This window comes from Lemur catta, chromosome 4 (assembly GCF_020740605.2).
Source record: "Lemur catta isolate mLemCat1 chromosome 4, mLemCat1.pri, whole genome shotgun sequence".
In the NCBI taxonomy this organism is placed as follows: domain Eukaryota; kingdom Metazoa; phylum Chordata; class Mammalia; order Primates; family Lemuridae; genus Lemur; species Lemur catta.
Genome location: NC_059131.1, coordinates 54921349 through 54940681, shown reverse-complemented (window position 1 = coordinate 54940681; position 19333 = coordinate 54921349). Strand labels below are relative to the sequence as shown.

The window sequence follows — 19333 nt, the reverse complement described above, 5'->3', positions numbered from 1 at the left end:
GACACTAGAGACTCCCGGCCATCACTCTCAGCCCAGACTTTCCCCTGAGGGTCAGAGGCCTGACGTGGCACTCAATTTCAGGCAAGTACAGCAACCAGAGCTGGGCCCTGGGAAAGCTGGGAGGCCTTTCCTGCCCTCGCTGCCCCTGCCACCTTCTCTCCATGGAAGGGGCAGACTCTAGACCCCAGCAAAGGTGTGGAAAGCCAGCTTCCAACTTTGACTTCCATCTCCCAAAGCGCACAGCCCTGGGACAGAGGAGCCTCTTAGGCCCAGGGGAGGGGAAGGTGAGCAGCCCCACTTTAGGTGACCTCAAGGAAAGGCTGGGTGGATGCAAAGCAATGGAGGTGGGATGGATGCAAAAAGCTGTTGTCACCACGGCAAATCAGCCAAAGGCTGCCTTTGACTGGGGAAGATTGATTTGGGTGTCTCAGGAGGATGTCAGGTGTGAAGCCGGGGTTTGTGGGTCTGCCTGGAAATGTGTGTATTTGGGGCCTAGGTCTGCAGGGTGCCTTCCTGCTTGCTTACATGTCTGTGAGCGAGTCCTCGTGTGCCTCTGTGCCCATATGTCACCCTGTGCAGCCCCTGGGGCTCCTGCACTGTCAGCTGGTGGGGGGGGCCTCTCTGTGTATGTGCCTTTCTGGGTGTGAGTGTGAGGTGTCTTGAGGTTTTTCGCCTGTCAGCCTCTGCAGTCTATAACACCCTGTTCCCTAGCCTCACCCCGAGGCTCTCAGGGGAGAAGCTGCCTGCTCGACTCTTGTCAAGGCTGCAGATGGGGACGGCAAGGAGGCTCAAGCCGCTCTTGGGAGATGCAACTCTGCTGCTGTTGGTTGGCAGAGGTTTGCACTTAGCTTTTTCTTCACTGTCATCACACACACCCCCCATACAGCCAGCCAGGCCAGCGGCCCTAAAATTAGTCACACATTGATTCTGGCCTCTTACTGATCTCTGACTGTGGTTTCAGACTCACACCACTGCTGTTGTCCCCCGAAGGTGCATGGAGGGTGGTGGTGAGCAAAGGCAGGCAGGTTGGCTGGGACAGGCAGCTCATCTGCTGTGCGGGGCTCAGACAGTTCAGATTTGAGATGAAATTAAGAGGTATTCTACCCACCACAAACTGATCAGTTCCATCAGCCACAGCTGCTGTGTGTGAGAGAGGGCCCGTGCCCCTCTAACCCGATTCTTCTAAGGATGGGCCCCTTACTGGCACACTGGAGTGGGGGAGTGAGAGAGGGGGGCTGGGAGTGTCCACGGGTGCGTGGACTTCTGAGCCTCTCCCTCATGCCTAGCTCGATGTTTGGCCAGGGCTCAGCAGACATGGGGGCTCACAGACTAGCCGGGGAGGCAAGGTGCAAACTCCTGGAAAGTTAAATAAGAAGCAAAAGAAGTCACAAGGAGGCAGTGAGTGGGTCTGATGAGGACCATGGATACCAGGTGCAGACAGAAAGCTAGAGAAGAAAGGGGTTAGAATGGACTGGAGCAGTCAGGAAGGCTTCTTGGAGGCAGGAGTGTTGAAAGACTGGTAAGAACTGGATGGGCGGACAGAAGGAGCAGGAAGGGCACTGGGAGTGAAGCAAGGGTGGGGAGGAGGAGGGGATTGTGCAGGAGGCAGGGTCAGAGCCATGACCAGAGTGTTGTGCATGTGGATGGTAGGTAGGGCTGGGAGGAGGAGGAGCCCCTCCACTGGCATCATCTCTGCAGCTCTACGAGAAGGGAAGAGGTGGGTGTTGGTGCTCAGGACGTTAGTGACCTGGTGCTCTCCTGAGCTCTTCTTTCCTAGGCCATTGGTGCCCATCCTGGTTGCCCCATGGAAATGGAGGCTTGTCCTGTAGAAACGGAGGGAGTTGAAAAACTGCTGATGCTGGATCCCATCCGAGAGAGTCTGATTCAGTTGGTCTACAATGCACAGCCAGGGCTGAGAACCACCAGACTCAGAGCTGGATGATGAGGGGCAGTGGATGTAGCTGGCTGTGGGACAGGTAGAGACCAAACTCTGGGTCAGCATCTGTTGAGCTCTGGGAACCTCCTTCCTGGGGTACTCAGGACTCTTGAGTCACAAGGAACAGAAACTCAATCATAGTGCCTCACAGACCCCAAGGGTGGGGAGGCAGCTGGGGTGGGAAGGGCCTGGAAGGCCTAGGCCACAGCACACTGACCATACCCTACTCACACACATCAGCTCGGGCCCTCTGCCATAGACTGGCTTTCTCTGTTGCCATAAGACCTGCCACTGGGGGCCGGGCGAGGTGGCTCACGCCTGTAATCCTAGCACTCTAGGAGGCCGAGACGGGAGGATCGCTCAAGGTCAGGAGTTCGAGACCAGCCTGAGCAAGAGCGAGACCCCGTCTCTACTAAAAATAGAAAGCAATTATATGGAAAACTAAAAATATATCAGAAAACATTAGCCGGGCATGGTGGCACATGCCTGTAGTCCCAGTGACTCAGGAGGCTGAGGCAGGAGGATCACTTGAGCCCAGGAGTTTGAGGTTGCTGTGAGCTAGGCTGATGCCACAGCACTCTAGCCAGGGCAACAGAGTGATACTCAAAAAAAAAAAAAAAAATTAAAAAAAAAAGATCTGCCACTGGGCCCACAAGCTGCCACCGCGATGGCTCAGTGCCACACATTGCACAGAGGTGATCGGCTTCTCTCTAGCCCCCTTTCCAGGTGGGGGAAAGAACCTGTCTCCCTGGCTTGGGTCTAGCAAGGATCCACCCCTGTGAGGGATATAGTGTGACCCTGCCAAAATAGGGCTGTAGGCAGGATGGCTCTTGCCAGGCCCTGTGTGTGGGCACCAGGGACACAGAGATGAGCACACTCCCATGGCCTTCTCGGGAAACATTGGGGCTGGGTGTTGAAAAATGAACAGGAGGTTGCCAGGTGGAGAAGGGGGCAGGGTGTAATGGGTCGGCTGGGAGTGTGTCTGAGGCAGGCACCCCGCAGAAAGGGAAGATACTTCCCTGCTTTCTCCTCACTGTATGCATGGAAAGGGCACATGCCAAGGCCTGGAGGGACCCCAAGGGGGACCATCCTAATGTGCCATTTGGACTGGATATGCATCATGCTTCCTCTTCCTCCTGCCACCACCCACTGCCCCTACATTGGATTTTCCTCCTCCAGTGGTTGTGCTGAAGCTAATAGTGGAGAGTTGTTCTGGTTTTTGTTTTTTTTTTAAGCAGGGCACACTTCTTTCTGCTCTAAACAAAATGGAGGTTCTGTTAGGAAGGAAAAGAGGAGACTGGGCAGCAAAACTTCAGTCGACACATACTTGTTCTCCTTTATGGTAAGTGGCTGACTCTGATCTGGCCCAGGGTACACCTGGCAGGTGCTACACAGAGACGTGATGGATACGCTGACCAGGACAGTTTGCAAAAGAGGGAGGAGGCTGGCAAAGGGATGTGGGAGTGTTTCGTGTAAGGAATGTCTGTGAAAAGGTGAGATGTGGTCTGCAAGGAGAAGACTTCAGGGCAGCACGAGTGTGTGTGTGAGAAACATTTGAAGAGGGGATAGTCTCAGACAGTGTATCTCAGTGGTTAAGCGTGTGGGTGCTAGTGTCAGGAAGACTGGGGACTGGGATGAGCAACTTGTCCCAGTTTGCTGGTGGCTTGCCTGGTGTTAGCACTGAAAGTCCAGTGTCCTGGGTATACCAGTATTGTTGGTCACCTACCTGAGACCTGCTAGCTGTTACCTAACATCTCTGTGCCTCAGATTCCTCCTCTGTAAAATGGGTATAAAAATAAAAGCTACTTTGTAGAATTGTGAGCTTTAAAAAAGAGAGTCTGTATAAAGGACCTAACCCAGTGGCTGGCACAAAGGCAAGTTCAACAAATATTAGCTATTTACCATACTATTAGATTAGATATATAGACTTTCTCTGGATAGTCCCAATGGGAAAAGCTGGACCAATCTGCTGAGTATAAGGAAAGATTTCCTCATAAATCATGGGGTAGTGAGTTGCCAGGGTGTTCAAATATAGGTTGATGTTGGGTCTGGTTCATAAAGTGGAAGACAGAACTAGCTTCCTCTTCTTGGTCTGGAAATTTCTTAGTCCTCTCATATATTCAATCTCACCCTCTTTTTTCCCCCTGAGGAGGAGAGCTGTACCTTTTCTTCTCATCAGGAATTCTTGTCATGGGAGACCACCCAGAGCTGCTCCAGGCATGGTTCCAGTGAGCTGCATTATGCTAATGACGGAAGTGAACATGAATGACTCTCTGCTGTCCTGGCTAATGGGGCTGCCTTGGGAGAGGAACACCAAGCCCAGGCTGGCTGGACCTCTGTCAGCCAGCTGCTCAACCCCTCCTCCAGACTGCAGGACTAGAACAACCCAGCTCAGGGGCTCTGCTGTGTGTGTGTGTGTGTGTGTGTGTGTGTGTGTGTGTGTGTGACAGAGAGAGAGAGAGAGACAGAGAGAGACAGAGAGAGACAAAGAGAGAGACAGAGGGAGAGAGAGAGATGCAAGGGCCTTAAGTGATGTGTGCACTCAAAGTCCCACACAGCTTCCCTCCCCACAACCCTGCTCCTTCTTGGCATTCCCCAGCCACCCCCTCACCCCACCCCGTCCCTACACAAGGTCCTCTCAGGGCGATTAGTCCAAGACAATGCTGAGGCAATTAATGGAGCCCTTTGAGAACTTGTCACTAGAAAGCTCTTTAACTCAGCCACCTGAGTTGGGGCCCCAGGCATGTGACAGGGAGGGGGAGGGGTGCCAGGCCACGCTGCAGCGGTGGGGTGGGGCAGAGGCATAGTATAGAGGAGGGTCAGGAAGCCTAGATCACCTGGACATACAGACTGTGTAGATATAACAGATTTGTTTTTTCGTTGTTTGTGGTTTGTCTCTCAACTAGAACTTCGGTCTGGCCAACCTGCCGCACAACTGAGATCTGAGAAGTGGGATGCCAAACAGCAAAACTGCTGACCACATGGACCATCACAGGAAAAATCCCCCAGCATGTGGGGACCTTAGAGAGGGGACATCTCGTGGTGACACAGTGGTGTTAGGGATATGGGGTACGGTAACACATCTCAAATCTGACTGCCCCAACACTGCTTCTGTGAGGCCTGGGGAGCTGGTGGGGAAGGGGCGGCAGGTCGAGGAGAGAACCAGACAGGGGAAGAACAGGTTACGAGAGAGGACCCTGGGTCTCCACGTCTGTCTCTGCCTGTGTCTGGCTTCGTGGGGTCTCTCACACAACAGCCATTGTTTGTAGCCAGGCCAGGCAGGGGCCACAACGGCCCAGATGCCGAGGTCCGGAACTGTGTGCAGTGTGTGTGTTGTGGGTGTGCTGCGGTGTTTGGCGCGTGTGCTCTCAGGGCCTGCCCACCTGGCCCTCGCTCTGACCCTGGCAGAGGCTCCAGGGGTCTCTCGGGACTCTCGAGGGCGGATGGACGGCTTTGGTCCTCACCAGCTCCTCTGCTCGCCAGTAGAGGGCAGCAGCCAACACAGCCAGGCACTGGGAGCTTCTGCAGCCTCCTGGCGCTCCGGCCTCCTCATCCCGCTTGTCCCCGACCTTCCCAGCCCCCAGGAACATGCAGGACCTGGCGGTGTGGGCCACTGAGACTACTGATCCAACTAAATGCCTGTCCCCGGCCTTGGGCACAGCAAATGTGCAAGTCTGTGAGAGTGAGAAGGTGAGTTAGTGAAGAATATTAGGGGACCAGAGGTGACCAGAGGAGGCCACAGCCAGAATACTGGGGTCATATTCATTAGCTCCTGCAAGGATAAGAGGTCGAGGGGGAAGAGGAAAGCTGAGGGTCCCAGGCAGCCTGCAGAGAGATAAGGCAGGACCCAACCCCTGGTCAAATGGCTGGTGATGACCAGGCAGGCAAATCACCCTGACTGCAAAGGCAGGCGACTTGAGACCAGAGAAAACCACGTGGGTTCCAGAGGCAGACTGCCCAGATTCAAACTCCGGCTCCTCCATGTATTAGCTGTGTGACTTTGGAGAAGGTATTGAACCTCTCTGTGCCTTGGTTTCTTATCTGGGAGACAGAGACAGTAACGCTACTATCTTCTACACTAAACGTGAGCAGTAAATAGGTTAATATTAATATATACAAATCACGTAGAACAGTGTCTGACACACCGATAAGAACACTATAGACTGGGCGCGGTGGCTCATGCCTGTTGTAATCCTAGCACTCTGGGAGGCCGAGGCAGGCAGATCGTTTGAGCTCAGGAGTTCGAAACCAGCCTGAGCAAGAGCAAGACCCCGTCTCTACTAAAAAATAGAAAGAAATTAGCTTGACAACTACAAATATGTAGAAAAATTAGCTGGGCATGGTGGCGCATGCCTGTAGTCCCAGCTACTCAGGAGGCTGAGGCAGGAGGATCACTTGAGCCCAGGAGTTTGAGGTTGCTGTGAGCTAGACTGACGCCCCGGCACTCTAGCCAGGGTGACAGAGTGGGACTCTGCCTCAAAAAAAAATAAAAATAGGCCGGGCACGGTGGCTCACGCCTGTAATCCTAGCACTCTGGGAGGCCAAGGCGGGTGGATCGCTCGAGGTCAGGAGTTCGAGACCAGCCTGAGCAAGAGCGAGACCCCATCTCTACTAAAAATAGAACGAAATTATCTGGCCAACTAAAATATATATATAGAAAAAATTAGCCGGGCATGGTGGCACATGCCTATAGTCCCAGCTACTCGGGAGGCTGAGGCAGTAGGATCGCTTCAGCCCAGGAGTTTGAGGTTGCTGTGAGCTAGGCTGACGCCACGGCACTCACTCTAGCCCGGGCAACAAAGCAAGACTCTGTCTCAGAAAAAAAATTATAATAAAATAAATAAATAAATAAAATAAATAAAAAAGAACACTATAAATGCTAGCAGGTATTGTTTTCCGCATTTCATCTTAGCCAAAGGCCAAAAAGTGATTCAGTTATTGTTTTCTGAAGTAGACATTGGCGTGATGTTAAAATAGCTAGTTTCTGCTGGAAGCCCCCCATGCGATATATGGGAATTGGTCACACACAGGCATTAAATGGAGACATGTGAATGTGTGTATTAGTAAGTTATAAGAGTATGTGTAACACTGGAATGAGTACGTGTAGTCATCAAGGCCTGTCATTATTTAAATCAACAAAATGGTCAGTCACCTTTGAATCTACACACACTTTTACCCTTTAAATGTGTCCCTTGAATTGAGTGTGGGGGCCCTCCTGCTCCTCTCCATCCCTCCTTCAAGCAAGGCCTGGGTTTGCACCCACCCTGAGCCCTGCCCTGCCCTGCTGGGCCCATGGCACAGACCTGGGGCTGGCTTCTCATGGCTCTCAGGAAATGGTGGCTTCCCCCTTCCTGCTGTTGGAGGAAATTTGGATCCTCAGCCCTGTCTCCCTGGGGCCAGTCTTGGCTCTAAAACTGTGGGGAAGTGAAAGAGCCCAACCCTGGAAAAACAATGCTGGCTCAGCCAAAGGTGAATGCACTTAATCTTTTGGGGACTCAAGTTTCCATTATCCACAGTTCTGGAGAGAGGTGGTGGATACTTTTACATTTTCCTCTCTCCCTGGGAGGATATTTAGAGAAAAGATCAATTGAGTTTACTGTGCCTCTATTCCCTCATGCTCTGCGTCTCAAATACAGACTCTCCAGTATAACAGATCTGAGCATAAAGCCCCCCTATTGGGCCAATCAGGGATGACCAGGTCACATGACCCAAGGTTAGCCAACTTACCAGTCAGGCCCTGCAGTGGCAGTTCTCTCAGAGGGACTGGGTAATGACAGGAAATTCGAGGCATCCTGGCAGATCCAGCATACTATGAACATTTTAATTTTAAACTTTATTTGTGAATAGGTAATGCATTTCCACATATTTACATAGTTCAATGTTTTAAGGATATAAAAACACATACAGTTGGAACACTCTCTCCTACTTTTGAACCCCATCTGTTCTCTTCCTAGGAAGCAAGCAGTGTTAGCATTTTCTAATATATCCCTCCAGAGAGGTTGTATATAAAGAAATACATATATAGGCTCTTTCTCCCCATCCTTTTGCTTTTTCCAAAAGGAGTCCTATATGGGTACATAAAGAGCACCTCGTTTTTTTTTTGTTTTTTTTTTTTGAGACAGAGTCTCACTCTGTTGCCCAGACTAGAGTGCTGTGGCATCAGCCTAGCTCACAGCAACCTCAAACTCATGAGCTCAAGCAATCCTTCTGCCTCAGTCTCCTGAGTAGCTGGGACCATAGGCATGCACCACCATGCCCAGCTAATTTTTTCTATATATTTTTAGTTGTTCAGCTAATTTTCTATTTTTAGTAGAGACGGGGTCTCACTCTTGCTCAGGCTGGTCTTGAACTCCTGAGCTCAAACGATCCTCCCACCTCAGCCTCCCAGAGTGCTAGGATTACAGGCGTGAGCCACCTCACCCGGCCCTCATTTTTTTTTTTTATGGCTCTGCTTCATGATGTATCAAAATATACTTAATCAGTTTCCTATTAATGAACATTTACGTTGTTTTCAGTCTCTTACAGTGCTGCAATGAAAAGCCTTATAGACCCTTGAAAACCCCACTGCCCCTTATACGTATCCCTTAGAAATTCTTCACTGGGGGTCCAGGGGCCCCTTAGAAGTCAGCAGATACAGAATTCAGGGAGACAAATTCAAGGAGCCTGGAAACTTAGAAGGGAAAAAGTTTCTATCTTTGTTTGTACTAACCTCTAACTAAAATTTAACATTTCCTTCCCTTATGAATATAGGCAACAAACTCACAGTAGTTAGCAGTATCTGTGACTCTCTCATTTCATATGATTGAAGATATCTTGAAATATCATTTACACTTATGTCTACTTTGTCATTGTGGTAGGGAGTTATTAGATTTTTCATTAGGTCTGGGTATGTTATATATTAATAAACAAGAATATATATTACTATGGCACACATTTGGTTTTCTAAAAGAAATATTTTAATATCTGCATTTCAGTATAATTGCTTTGCTTTGTAATCTTATGTTTTTTATTTTGGTAAATTATGCTTAATATAAAACTTACCATTTTAGCCATTTTTGAGTATACAATTCAGTGGCATTAAGCACATTCACATTATTGTGAAGCCATCAACACTATCCATCTCCAGAACTGTTTCATCTTCCCAAACTGAAGCTCTGTACACATTAAACCAGCGGTCCCCAACCTTTTTGGCACCAGGGAAAAATTGTCCACAGATTGGGGTGGAGGACGGAGCTCAATCGGTGATGCAAGCGATGGGGAGCTGCTATAAATGCAGATGAAGCTTCTCTCGCAAGCCTGCCGCTCACCTCCTGCCCTGTGACCCACTTCCTAAGTTTCATGGAAGACAAATTTTCCACGGAAGCGGGAAGAGGGGGAGGTGGAGCTTAGGCTGTGATGCACAGTCCGGTTCCTAACAGACCGTGGCCTCGGGGCTGGGGACCACATCATTAAACAATGACTCCCTCATTTCCGCACCCTCAGCTCATGGCAAGCACCATTCTACTTTCCATCTCTATAATTTCACTATTCTAGGTACCGCATATGGCTCAAATCATACAGTATTTGCCCTTTCATATTTGGCTTATTTCACTTAGCATACTGTCTTCAAGTTTCATCCATGTTATAACGTGTCAGAATTTCATGTCTCTTTAAGACTAAATAATATTCCATTGTATGTATACACCACATTTTGTTTATCTTTTTATCCATCGATGGACATTTGGGTTGTTTTCATCTTTTGACTATTGTGAATAATCCTACTATGAACATTGGCGTACAAATATCTCTGCTTTCTCAATTCTTTTGGATATATACCCAGAAGTGGAATTGCTGAGTCAAATGGTAAGTCTATGTTTGATTTTTTGAGGAATATGTATTTATTTTTATGCATGAAAAACATGATTCTGAAATAAGCAGCATACCAGACTCCTGATACATATACTTTACTTTGCATGCCTGTTTCGGCCACTAGATGGGGGACTTCTTGGCAAGGACTGTCCCGTTCCCTGTGCCTTCTTCAGTAACTCTCCCAAAGGTGTATTAATAAACGCATTCAGCTCCTAGTGGGCGCCTTGCGCGGCCAGCACGGGGCGAGATGTAGACGATACACAGGTGCAGAACGTACCCCCAAAGAACTCAGCCTAGAGGGAGAATTAGGCCTGAGGATGGCCAATTAAAGGCACCCCAACTCCTGACCTTGTTGCTTTGTAGGTGTATGACCTGGGGCGAGGTAACCACCCTTGGCCCCAGCTTCCCGATTTACATCATCTGCTCAAATTTCTGTCATGAACACACAGCCTGGCCTTTAGCACAGTGCCTGGCACGTGTTAGGAACTCAATGATTTTGTCCCTGTCGCCTGCAATAGCAAGAGAAAGCCCTGTGGGCAACCTGCCAGAGGCTTCGGGAGAGGTTGGCGGGGAGGGGTCAGGCGCCTCTCTCCCGCCCTGGATCCCCTCCAGGCTGGCGCAGGAGGTCGCAGGGAGGGGCCAGAGGCTGCACTCGGAGCCCCTGTATGGGCGCCTCGTCCCACCCCGGGGACTGTGTCCTCCGCGGAGCCATACTAGTCTGGCGGTCCGCGAGCGCAGCGCCGCATGGGACAGCAGCCGTTGGTCCTCCGCGCCGGCGGGCGGCGCTACTGCGGGCCTGGCCCCGGGCGGCGCTCGGGCCGGGCTCCTCTCGGCGGTGGCGCACGGCCGTCCGACCGTCCGTGGGGCGGGGACGCGGTGGTGGCAGCGGTGGCGGCTCCGTGTTGCGGGAGCCGAAGCGCGCAGGCCCGTCCCGGCGGCCGGGGGGCGGGCTGGGTCGGAGCGCCATGTGGTTCATGTACGTGCTGAGCTGGCTGTCGCTCTTCATCCAGGTGGCCTTCATCACGCTGGCCGTCGGTGAGAGTGTGCGACCCCGGCCCGCGCGGGCTCCCGCCCGGGCATCGTGTCGCGGGGGTTCTGGAGCCACTGGGAGGCCCCTGCTCGGCTCTCCCGGCCTTCATCGCTCCCCTCCCATTCCGCCTGGTCCTGCCCCTCCTGCTGAACCCAGCAGCCCCGCCTGACCGCGGGTCCTTCCAGGTGTCACAAAGTGCGCCCCAGCAGTGCCCGGGAAAGGCTGACTTAGGTGCCCCTGCCCGCGCCTGCGAACCGCCAACCGCTGCCTCTCCCGCTCTCGTGGGCTGACCGCGCCGAACTGTTCCCCGTCACCTCCCGCCGCCCTTTCACCTCTGGCCCTTCGTACTTGCTGCTCTCGCCGCCTTTGACACTTCCGCCCCCTAACTTTTTCCTACTCGACTTGAGCTGAGATCTCACTTCCTCTGGGAAGCCCTCCTTAGGATTTCGATGGTCCAGCAGTGCCCTCTACTTTCCCTTAAGTAGTATTTCTCACACTGGGATCATCTGACTCCCTCCCCTTCCAAGCTGGGTCAGGGAAGGGATCTTGCTTGTTTTGTTCTGCTGTATTCTCAGCACTCAGCCCAGCACCGTGGCTCATACTAAGTGCCCAACGGGTATTTTTGATTGAATCAATGAAATTCCACTTTTCTGGGCCAGAGGTTAGCATTGTGCTGAGGCATCAAATGCAGGCTTCCACTGAATTTTATGGAAATTTTTTCCATAAATTTTTATGAAATTTATCCTTAGTTGCCCTAAGTTTTACGTCTCCAGATTTGGAAGGGCAATACATGGGTTTGGTTTGTTCCTGACCTTCTGCAGTCCATGGAGGGTTAATGGGGACTGGGCTGCAGAGAGAGGGGTGACGGGGATGGCGGGGGATGACCCTGGCTGATGATTTCCCTGCTTGCTCCTTTCCCCATCCCCCAGCGGCTGGACTTTATTACCTGGCAGAACTGATAGAAGAATACACAGTGGCCACCAGCAGGATCATAAAATACATGATCTGGGTAAGTGGCACCTTACTCCAGGATTCCCCCTCACTCCTTTGCCCTGCCTCAAAAAGAGGAAGTGGGTAAGGTTTGGCATGGATGAAGAGACCTCTCTCTCTGCCGTCTCCTGAGGGTGGCACTCCTACCTCCTTGCTCTGAACCCTGTCTTTTGGGTCTGTTCTTCTGGGTCCAGATCTTCCCTGGCCTCCTTCCCCAAGTAGCATTGCTTCACTGCAGACCTTGTTTTCCCTTCTTTAAGGTGACAGCCAAGTGCACATTTTCTGTTGACAGGACCATGGCTTTGCCTTTGCTTGACTTTCTCCCCCTTGCTCTGCTCACAGCATTTAGAACTTAGAGGAACCCTAGGACAGTTGAGTATTTGTTCGTTGCCCTCTTTCTAATCGGATCAAGTGATTTGTCCTAAGAGGGGAGCACCTTCTGTGGCCCTGGCCCTGCGCCCTGCCTGGTCTCATGGGAGGCTTCTCTTCCTGAAGACCGGTCCTTCCCACTGATGTCAAAGCCAAGGAGTGACTACTGGTTGACACATTTCCTCCAGCTACAGGAAGGGGTGGGAGTGGGGGCACATTTGGACAGGAAGAGTCCACTTCCCCTCAAGTTACCTGGTGTTAGCAGCCACTTTTACTCTGGCCATGGCCTGAGGTTGGGAGTTAGTGGTGGAGACAAGACCGTGGCCCTTAGCTCTGGGATCAGAGGCCCAGCTTGTGGGGGTTGGCACTGGAATTAGACCTTCATTCAGCCAAGTGTCATTTGTTAAGCACTGAAAACTATTGTCTTTTAGAACAGTGTTTTTCAAACTGTAGGCATGATTTATTATTGGGTTATATAATGAATTCAGTAGGTTGTAATCAGCATTTAAAAAAAATGGAATAGAAAAGACTAGAAACTTGAACTCTGGTCGTGTGTGTGTGTGTGTGTGTGTGTGTGTGTGTGTGTGTGTGTATTGGGGTCACAGTGTAAAATGTTTTTCTTAATGTGGGTTGCCATCAAAAAAGTTTGAGAAATGGCATTAAAAGATGCTGCCTTTTGGGAGCTGAGAGTCCACTTGGGGAGGCCAGACCTGTGACTGAAGCATGAACCTGTGGAGTGGGGGTTAGTGAGCCCAGGAAGCTTGCCTGGAAGAGGCTCCTGCACTGTGTGCCTCTCTGGTCGTTTCAGTTCTCCACGGCTGTGCTGATTGGCCTCTACGTCTTTGAGCGCTTCCCCACCAGCATGATTGGCGTGGGCCTCTTCACCAACCTCGTCTATTTTGGCCTCCTCCAGACCTTCCCCTTCATCATGCTGACCTCGCCTAACTTCATCCTGTCTTGCGGTGAGAGGGGACAGAGTTGGGGAAGCAGCTCATGTGGTTGGATGTGCCCATCCCAGTCCCTGACACACAAGGGCATATACAGAAAGGAGGCAAGCCACAGGGGTCCTCCAGGAGGCCAGGCTGATTGGGAAGATGGGGTTCTCACTTGTGAGTTCCCTAGAGCTCACCTTGGCTCTGGTGACTAGAATTTTGGGGAGGTGGGGGCTCAGAGGGCTCTCCCAGAGAGGGAGGTCTGAAGAAGGGTTTGGGAAGGGAGAGAAGGTTGTGGTTTGGCCGAGGCAGGGCCTCCAGCTGAGTTGTTCCAGCCTTAAACAACCACTGGCCAGAAAAAGCCCCAAGCCCTTCCTTGGCTGGCAGGCAGGCAGCTCCCCATGCAGTTGTCTGACCCAAAGTCATGGTAAGACTGGAGCCTCATGGGACTGCGAACCCCCTGCAGACCCCGGCCTGGTGTGAATGCCTCGTGGAGCTGCCTGTGCTAGTCTCGTTCTTCCTCATTGCAGCTGCTGCCCCAGGGGCAAGGCCTGTATGTGGAAGGCGCTGGCCTTCTTGCCTTTGACTTGCTACCACTTTCTGACCTAGGGAATCATTTGCCCTCTCTGGCCTTAGCTTCTCCATCTGTTCAGAGATGATGTTTCTGACACAACTGTTGGGAGCCTCAGTCAGCACTTAGTAGGTGCTTATAGGTATTTACAGATACTCATGCAAAGGGTTTGGAAAGTATTTGGTTACTAGGATCGCCATTTCTCCTGTTCATCATTACTGGTCATCGTAGCTTTTGGTGAGGATATCAGATAGAGTTGAGGTTTTTTTAGAGCTACTTTTCTATTATGGGAGAACTTGGAAAGAAAATATTATCTACAAGGGCCAGGCGCGGTAGCTCACGCCTGTAATCCTAGCCCTCTGGGAGGGCGAGGTGGGTGGATCACTCAAGGTCGGGAGTTCGAAACCAGCCTGAGCGAGACCCCGTCTCTACTAAAAATAGAAAGAAATTATCTGGACAACTAAAAGTATATATAGAAAAAATTAGCTGGGCATGGTGGCGCATGCCTGTAGTCCCAGCTACTCGGGAGGCTGAGGCAGTAGGATCGCTTAAGCCCAGGAGTTTGAGGTTGCTGTGAGCTAGGCTGACGCCACAGCACTCACTCTAGCCCAGGCAACAAAGTGAGACTCTGTCTCAAAAAAAAAAAAAGAAAGAAAAGAAAATATTATCTACAAGGAGAGTATATTGTTAAAGCTAAAACTGGCCTCTTCCCTGATTGCCTGCATGTGATTTTACCAAAGAATTTGTTCAGCAGGGGTTTGTTTGGGGAGCCCTTTCCTGGACACCAGGCCCCTCTGTGTCTTCCCAGGGAGGACCCCCCCTCCCCCCACACCAGCAGGCTCCCTTGGCTTCCTTTTATCACTCCTGTGAGCTGCCCTTTAGATGCCTGAGAGAGTTTTTCCCAAAGATCTTGTGGGCACCAGGCACTGTCCTATCTTCCGGCATCCCTTAGCCTAGAGTGTGGCTAGGCATAGCAGAGCTGTGGTCTTTGCCTTAGAGGGGGAGAGGCAAGAGAGGAGAAAACGTGGTATAATTTCTGTCAGGGGTGTCCAGTGTCAGGGACACATTCTTTTTGATGCCTGCCCTTCTCTTCACTGTGGGAACAGGCAGAGATGCCAGTCTCTGGGCAGCCTGCCCCTAGGACCTGTTCCCACTTTTCATAAACTCGGTTGGACACCAAGGGGGCGTGTGTGGATCTAGAACATATGAGTTTAGACCACTGTACCTTACCCTGGGGCAGAATGGGGAAGAACCCCCTCCCCCAGAATTTTGAGGAACCTAAGAGCACCTCAAAGCATCTAGCAAACTGCCTTTTTATTTGAGGAGGCCTTCCCCCTGCTGCCCAGTTTGGAGTGGAATCTCTCAGGCTGTCTGATCTGCACACCCATGGCTTCTCTCCACCTACTGCCCATGGGAGGCTTTCTTTAGGACTCACAGCCACTGAAAACCAGGTTCATTGTCACAAGGCTTTGGTTTGTATAACATGGAAGTCTAATTTTTATAGCATGTAAAGAGCTTTATTACCTACCTCTACTTTTACTCGTAGTGCCCCCCGCAGGGGGCACACTGGGGCTAATTCTTCCATTTCAGCAGATGGCAAAGTGAGTTCTAGACAGTAGTGTGCTTGGCCCAAAGCCATGCTCTGAGTTGGGTGTAAAGTCAGGACTAAAACTCAGGGCTCCCAACTCCCAGGAGCCTTTTAAAGGTTAAAAGTCCAGCTTTATGTTTTTCTCCCCAGGCTGACTGACTCTTCATTCCCTCTACAGGACTAGTGGTGGTGAATCATTACCTAGCATTTCAGTTTTTTGCGGAGGAATATTATCCTTTCTCAGAGGTAAGAAGTGTCTAGCATATTCAGCTATTAACAGGGATGGGGGAGTAGAGAGGACTTGCCTGATTTGCTTTGTGAACTTAGCTATGATTTGAAATTGAGTCTATTCAGGAATTGCATGTTTGAAAAAAGCAAAACATCATGTAGATGATTTTAGAAAGCAGTGTGTATGAGGAACAGAAGGGATCCCTTTGGCTGAGGTGAGGAGGACACTTCTCCCCCAGTGAGTCTTTTGGGTCCCCCTGAGGGGGTCACCCTGAAGTCAGGAAGGGGCACTGGAGTTGCCTGACGCAAACCTCCCAGGGCAGGGGTGGGCTGCACCCCTGAGCCCCAGCTTTTCCCAGTGGCTTGCCAAGATTTTTCTCCTCCCGGGATTTCTCCACACCCTGCTCCTTCAGTTTGAACCCCTGGGAAGAACAAAGTCACCTTGAGGAGTGTGGGTCAGCCATGGCCTAGGCCTCATCTGCCTCCTTCAGTCCAGAGGAGTTGCTTGTCCTAGTGACCAAGGTTTGGGGATAGTGGCCACGTTCAGTCATCTTCAGCTTCCACCTTTCCCCACTGATGTATCTCCATGTCTGAGGATGTCCTGTCCCTGCTTCCCGGACCATGGCCCCCTCGGAGGTCAGGTGTGGTGCCTTCTGTGCACTGTTGGCCACCGCTCCACAACACACGGTGACCGTGTTCAGCCCGCTCTTGGAACCTCCAGGGGCACCCTCTGCTCAGTCTCTCTCTTGTTGCCAGGTCCTGGCCTATTTCACTTTCTGCCTGTGGATAATCCCATTTGCATTCTTTGTGTCACTTTCGGCTGGGGAGAACATCCTGCCCTCCACCATGCAGCCAGGAGGTGAGAAGGGGCTCGTGAGGGGCCAGGGCAGGGGGTCGCCAGCAAGTCCTGAGTTGGCTGGGGTGGGCTGGGAGGACTGGAGCCCAGCTCTGTGATGGAGACACCAGAGCTCTGGCGTGGGAGAGCTGTGTTCTCATTCTCACACACACACACTCACACTCACTTACACTCATCTTGCCTGTGTCTCCACAGATGATGTCGTCTCCAATTACTTCACCAAAGGCAAGCGGGGCAAACGCTTAGGGATCCTGGTTGTCTTCTCCTTCATCAAAGAGGCCATTCTACCCAGTCGTCAGAAGATATACTGACCTCCTTGGGAAGGGGATATAGGGGCAAGGCTCAGGAGGGCCTCTGTGCTAGGTGGGGGCTGAGACCTCGGAAGGTACCTTCCACCAGACCTGGCTTTCCTCCCCTCAACTCTGAAGCCCCATCCCCACCCCCTCGGGGGGCTCAGCTTGGCTCAGATCTGATGCTGCTAGAGGCAGTAACCTCAGAGGGCACCAGGAAGGATGACAAAGCTGCTTAGCCAGGAAGCCGAGGCCCCCCAGCCCTCCCCTCCCCCTTCCAAGGTGGGTCGGGAGGTTGTGGCCCAGCTAGGGAGGCAGGGCAGGGTCTGTGAAGCCGGAGAGCAGAGGGTGACAAGTTCTCTGGGCAGGTCACTGTGGGAAGGGGCCATGGCTTGGCATGTCCAAAAGAGAGAGTTTTTGCTGTTGAACTGTGATTTCTGTCCAAGTGCTGATTCCCATTTGAATAAAGATTCTAGGCGGCACTGTTTGCCTTAATGCCCTGACAGTTCATCTTCCTTTCTTCCTGCTAACCTTCTACCCTGGGCTGGACTAGTTTTTCTGCTCCAGGGACTCCCTTTCTAGATTTGGGTCTTTGCTTTTTCAAAGGCACTGTTCTTGTGGCCCTTAGTGGGAAGAGGGCAGAGGTGAGGTGCTGAGTGTGGTCAAGGAGTGGGGAGTGGGCTAGAGGCCGCCTTTCTTAGGTCATACAGCTCCCTGTTCTTCTATCTCTTTTTCCCTGAGGCTCCCTGACTGTCAAGCTGGGGATAGGAGAGGGAACAGTTTAGGACCGGGTTAGATTTTCAGAACATCTACAATATCCTATTTATAAATCCTCCTCTGGGGAAAAGGCGTGGTTTCTGGCTGAATACTATCTTGAGCTCAAGGAGAAATGAAATAAAAATTGGCTTCCAGGCAGCCTGGGCTACAGCCTGTTTTTTAAGAAATGGGGCTGGTGGGAGAAGGCATTTGTCACTCTAAGAGCAAGGTCTAGCCTTCTCTTCTGTGCACTCTTGGCTCCTGGGGAGATGATCTCTGCCTTCCAAGAAGGCAGGCCAGGTCTCGGGCACAGAGCATTTGTTGACCTTGCACTCCAACTACAGTGCCTTGCAAGCGTTCAACAGTACATATTGGAATGAAATCCCCATGAGAGCCTTCACTGTTCTATACCTCATAGTGAAGCTGGCAGGTGCAGAGGTGGACTGCACACATGTGGTACCTTTAAGCCACTGGGAAGACCCCTGTGCTTGAAAATCTTTCCTTTCCATCATGCCTGAAGTCCCATCATAGCCCTTTATTTCTTTGGCTTTAGCACTTCTGTTCTCTGAAGAATACCAGCTTTCCCCTTTCCCTGGGTTGAGCAGCACATGTTGGTCTTCTCTCGATGCAAATGAGGTTGTAAAGTCCTTTTCTCCTATGCAGATAGGACAGGCAAGGCAGAGGACACTGGAGGCCAGTGTCATCCTCTGGATAGGCTGACAGCTGGCTGTACTCTCCCTTGCTGTCCACTGCTTTGTTCCTCAGCCTGATGATGTGTCTTCACTGCCTCCATTCATTCTACTGCCAGTGCCCTCCCAGGGGTTGCCAGTGGGCTTGTACTAAATCCAGCAGACCGTTTCCGTATCTTACTGAATCTGGGCAGCATTTGACACGGCTGATCACCTCCTGCTTCTTGAATTGCACTTCCCTGGCACTTCTGTGGCTGGTTGTCCTCCTACCTCTCTGGCTGTTCCTTTCAGCCTCCTGTGCGGGCTTCTCCACTCGCCCCATGCACAATGGGGTCTCTCAGGGTTCTGTTGCGGGCTCCCTGGGGAAGCCCATCCATGCCATTGGGTTCAAGGACTCTGCCAAGGAATCGAGAGTTGACCTCCAGCCCCAACATCCCTCCTACTTATCTGAACCACAGTTTGCTGCCTTCTGCATGCACAGACAATTCGAGTTCATGGCCCAGATGGCACTTGTTGCTGTCCTCTGCAAACCTGCCCCTTTTGGGTGCCTGCCTTAGCCCTAAGATCACCCAGGAGCCAGACAGGACACCTGCTTTCTAGTCCTGCTTTCTCTTTTTGTCCCCCACATTCAGTCTATAAAAACTGTCAAGTCTATCTTCTTAACATCTCTCAATTTGAGCTACTCCCAGTGTCACCAGCTTTCACTTGGATTATTGTAACAGCCGCCTGCTTCTCTATCCCACAGCTGGGGTTGTCTTTATAAAATACGCAGTTGATCAAGTCACTCCCTGGTCTAAAACCTTCCATGGCTCCCTACTTCCCTCAGGATAAAGTCCAGACCCCTTAGCATGGCTTGTGAGACTCATGGTGTCCTGATTCCTGCTTGCCTCTCTGGTCTCATCATTTGCCTTCTTGCACTCTGGGTCCCCAGCCTCCTGTATACAGAGATGCCATGGCTCTGTCCTGCCACTTGGATTCCCCTTTCTTCTGCTCACTTTGTGACTTTCTCCGTCAAGTCTCAACTTGGATTTTATTTCTTTTAAGGAGCTTTGAGTGTCCCCTCTCCTCCCCCAACCCCACCCAGCATACCACACAGATCATTCTGGGCTTACTTGCCTGCTCTATGGTCTGTCCCTCCACTAGACTGTAAGCTCCTTGAGGGCAAGGACTGTCCTTGAATTTTTGTATTAACAGTGCCAGGCATGGTGCCTGGCACCTAGAAAGCACTCAATAAATGTTTGTTTAATGAA

General features: G+C 51.3%; 1 protein-coding gene across 3 annotated transcripts in view; it reads left to right on the top strand.

The window, feature by feature from the left end:
- Positions 1–19333, top strand: part of TEX261 (testis expressed 261) — a 26849-nt gene extending 7516 nt beyond the window's left edge. The window contains exons 2-7 of one of the 3 annotated variants that reach the window (XM_045549816.1): positions 4843–5005; positions 11744–11823; positions 12982–13135; positions 15443–15510; positions 16249–16351; positions 16544–19333. In XM_045549816.1, coding sequence (XP_045405772.1) covers positions 4891–5005; positions 11744–11823; positions 12982–13135; positions 15443–15510; positions 16249–16351; positions 16544–16659 — 636 coding nt within the window. In that variant the 5' untranslated portion in view covers positions 4843–4890 and the 3' untranslated portion in view covers positions 16660–19333. Of the gene's footprint in view, positions 1–4842; positions 5006–10569; positions 10820–11743; positions 11824–12981; positions 13136–15442; positions 15511–16248; positions 16352–16543 lie in introns of those variants that run through there. The other 2 variants (XM_045549817.1, XM_045549818.1) reach the window with 2 other exon arrangements.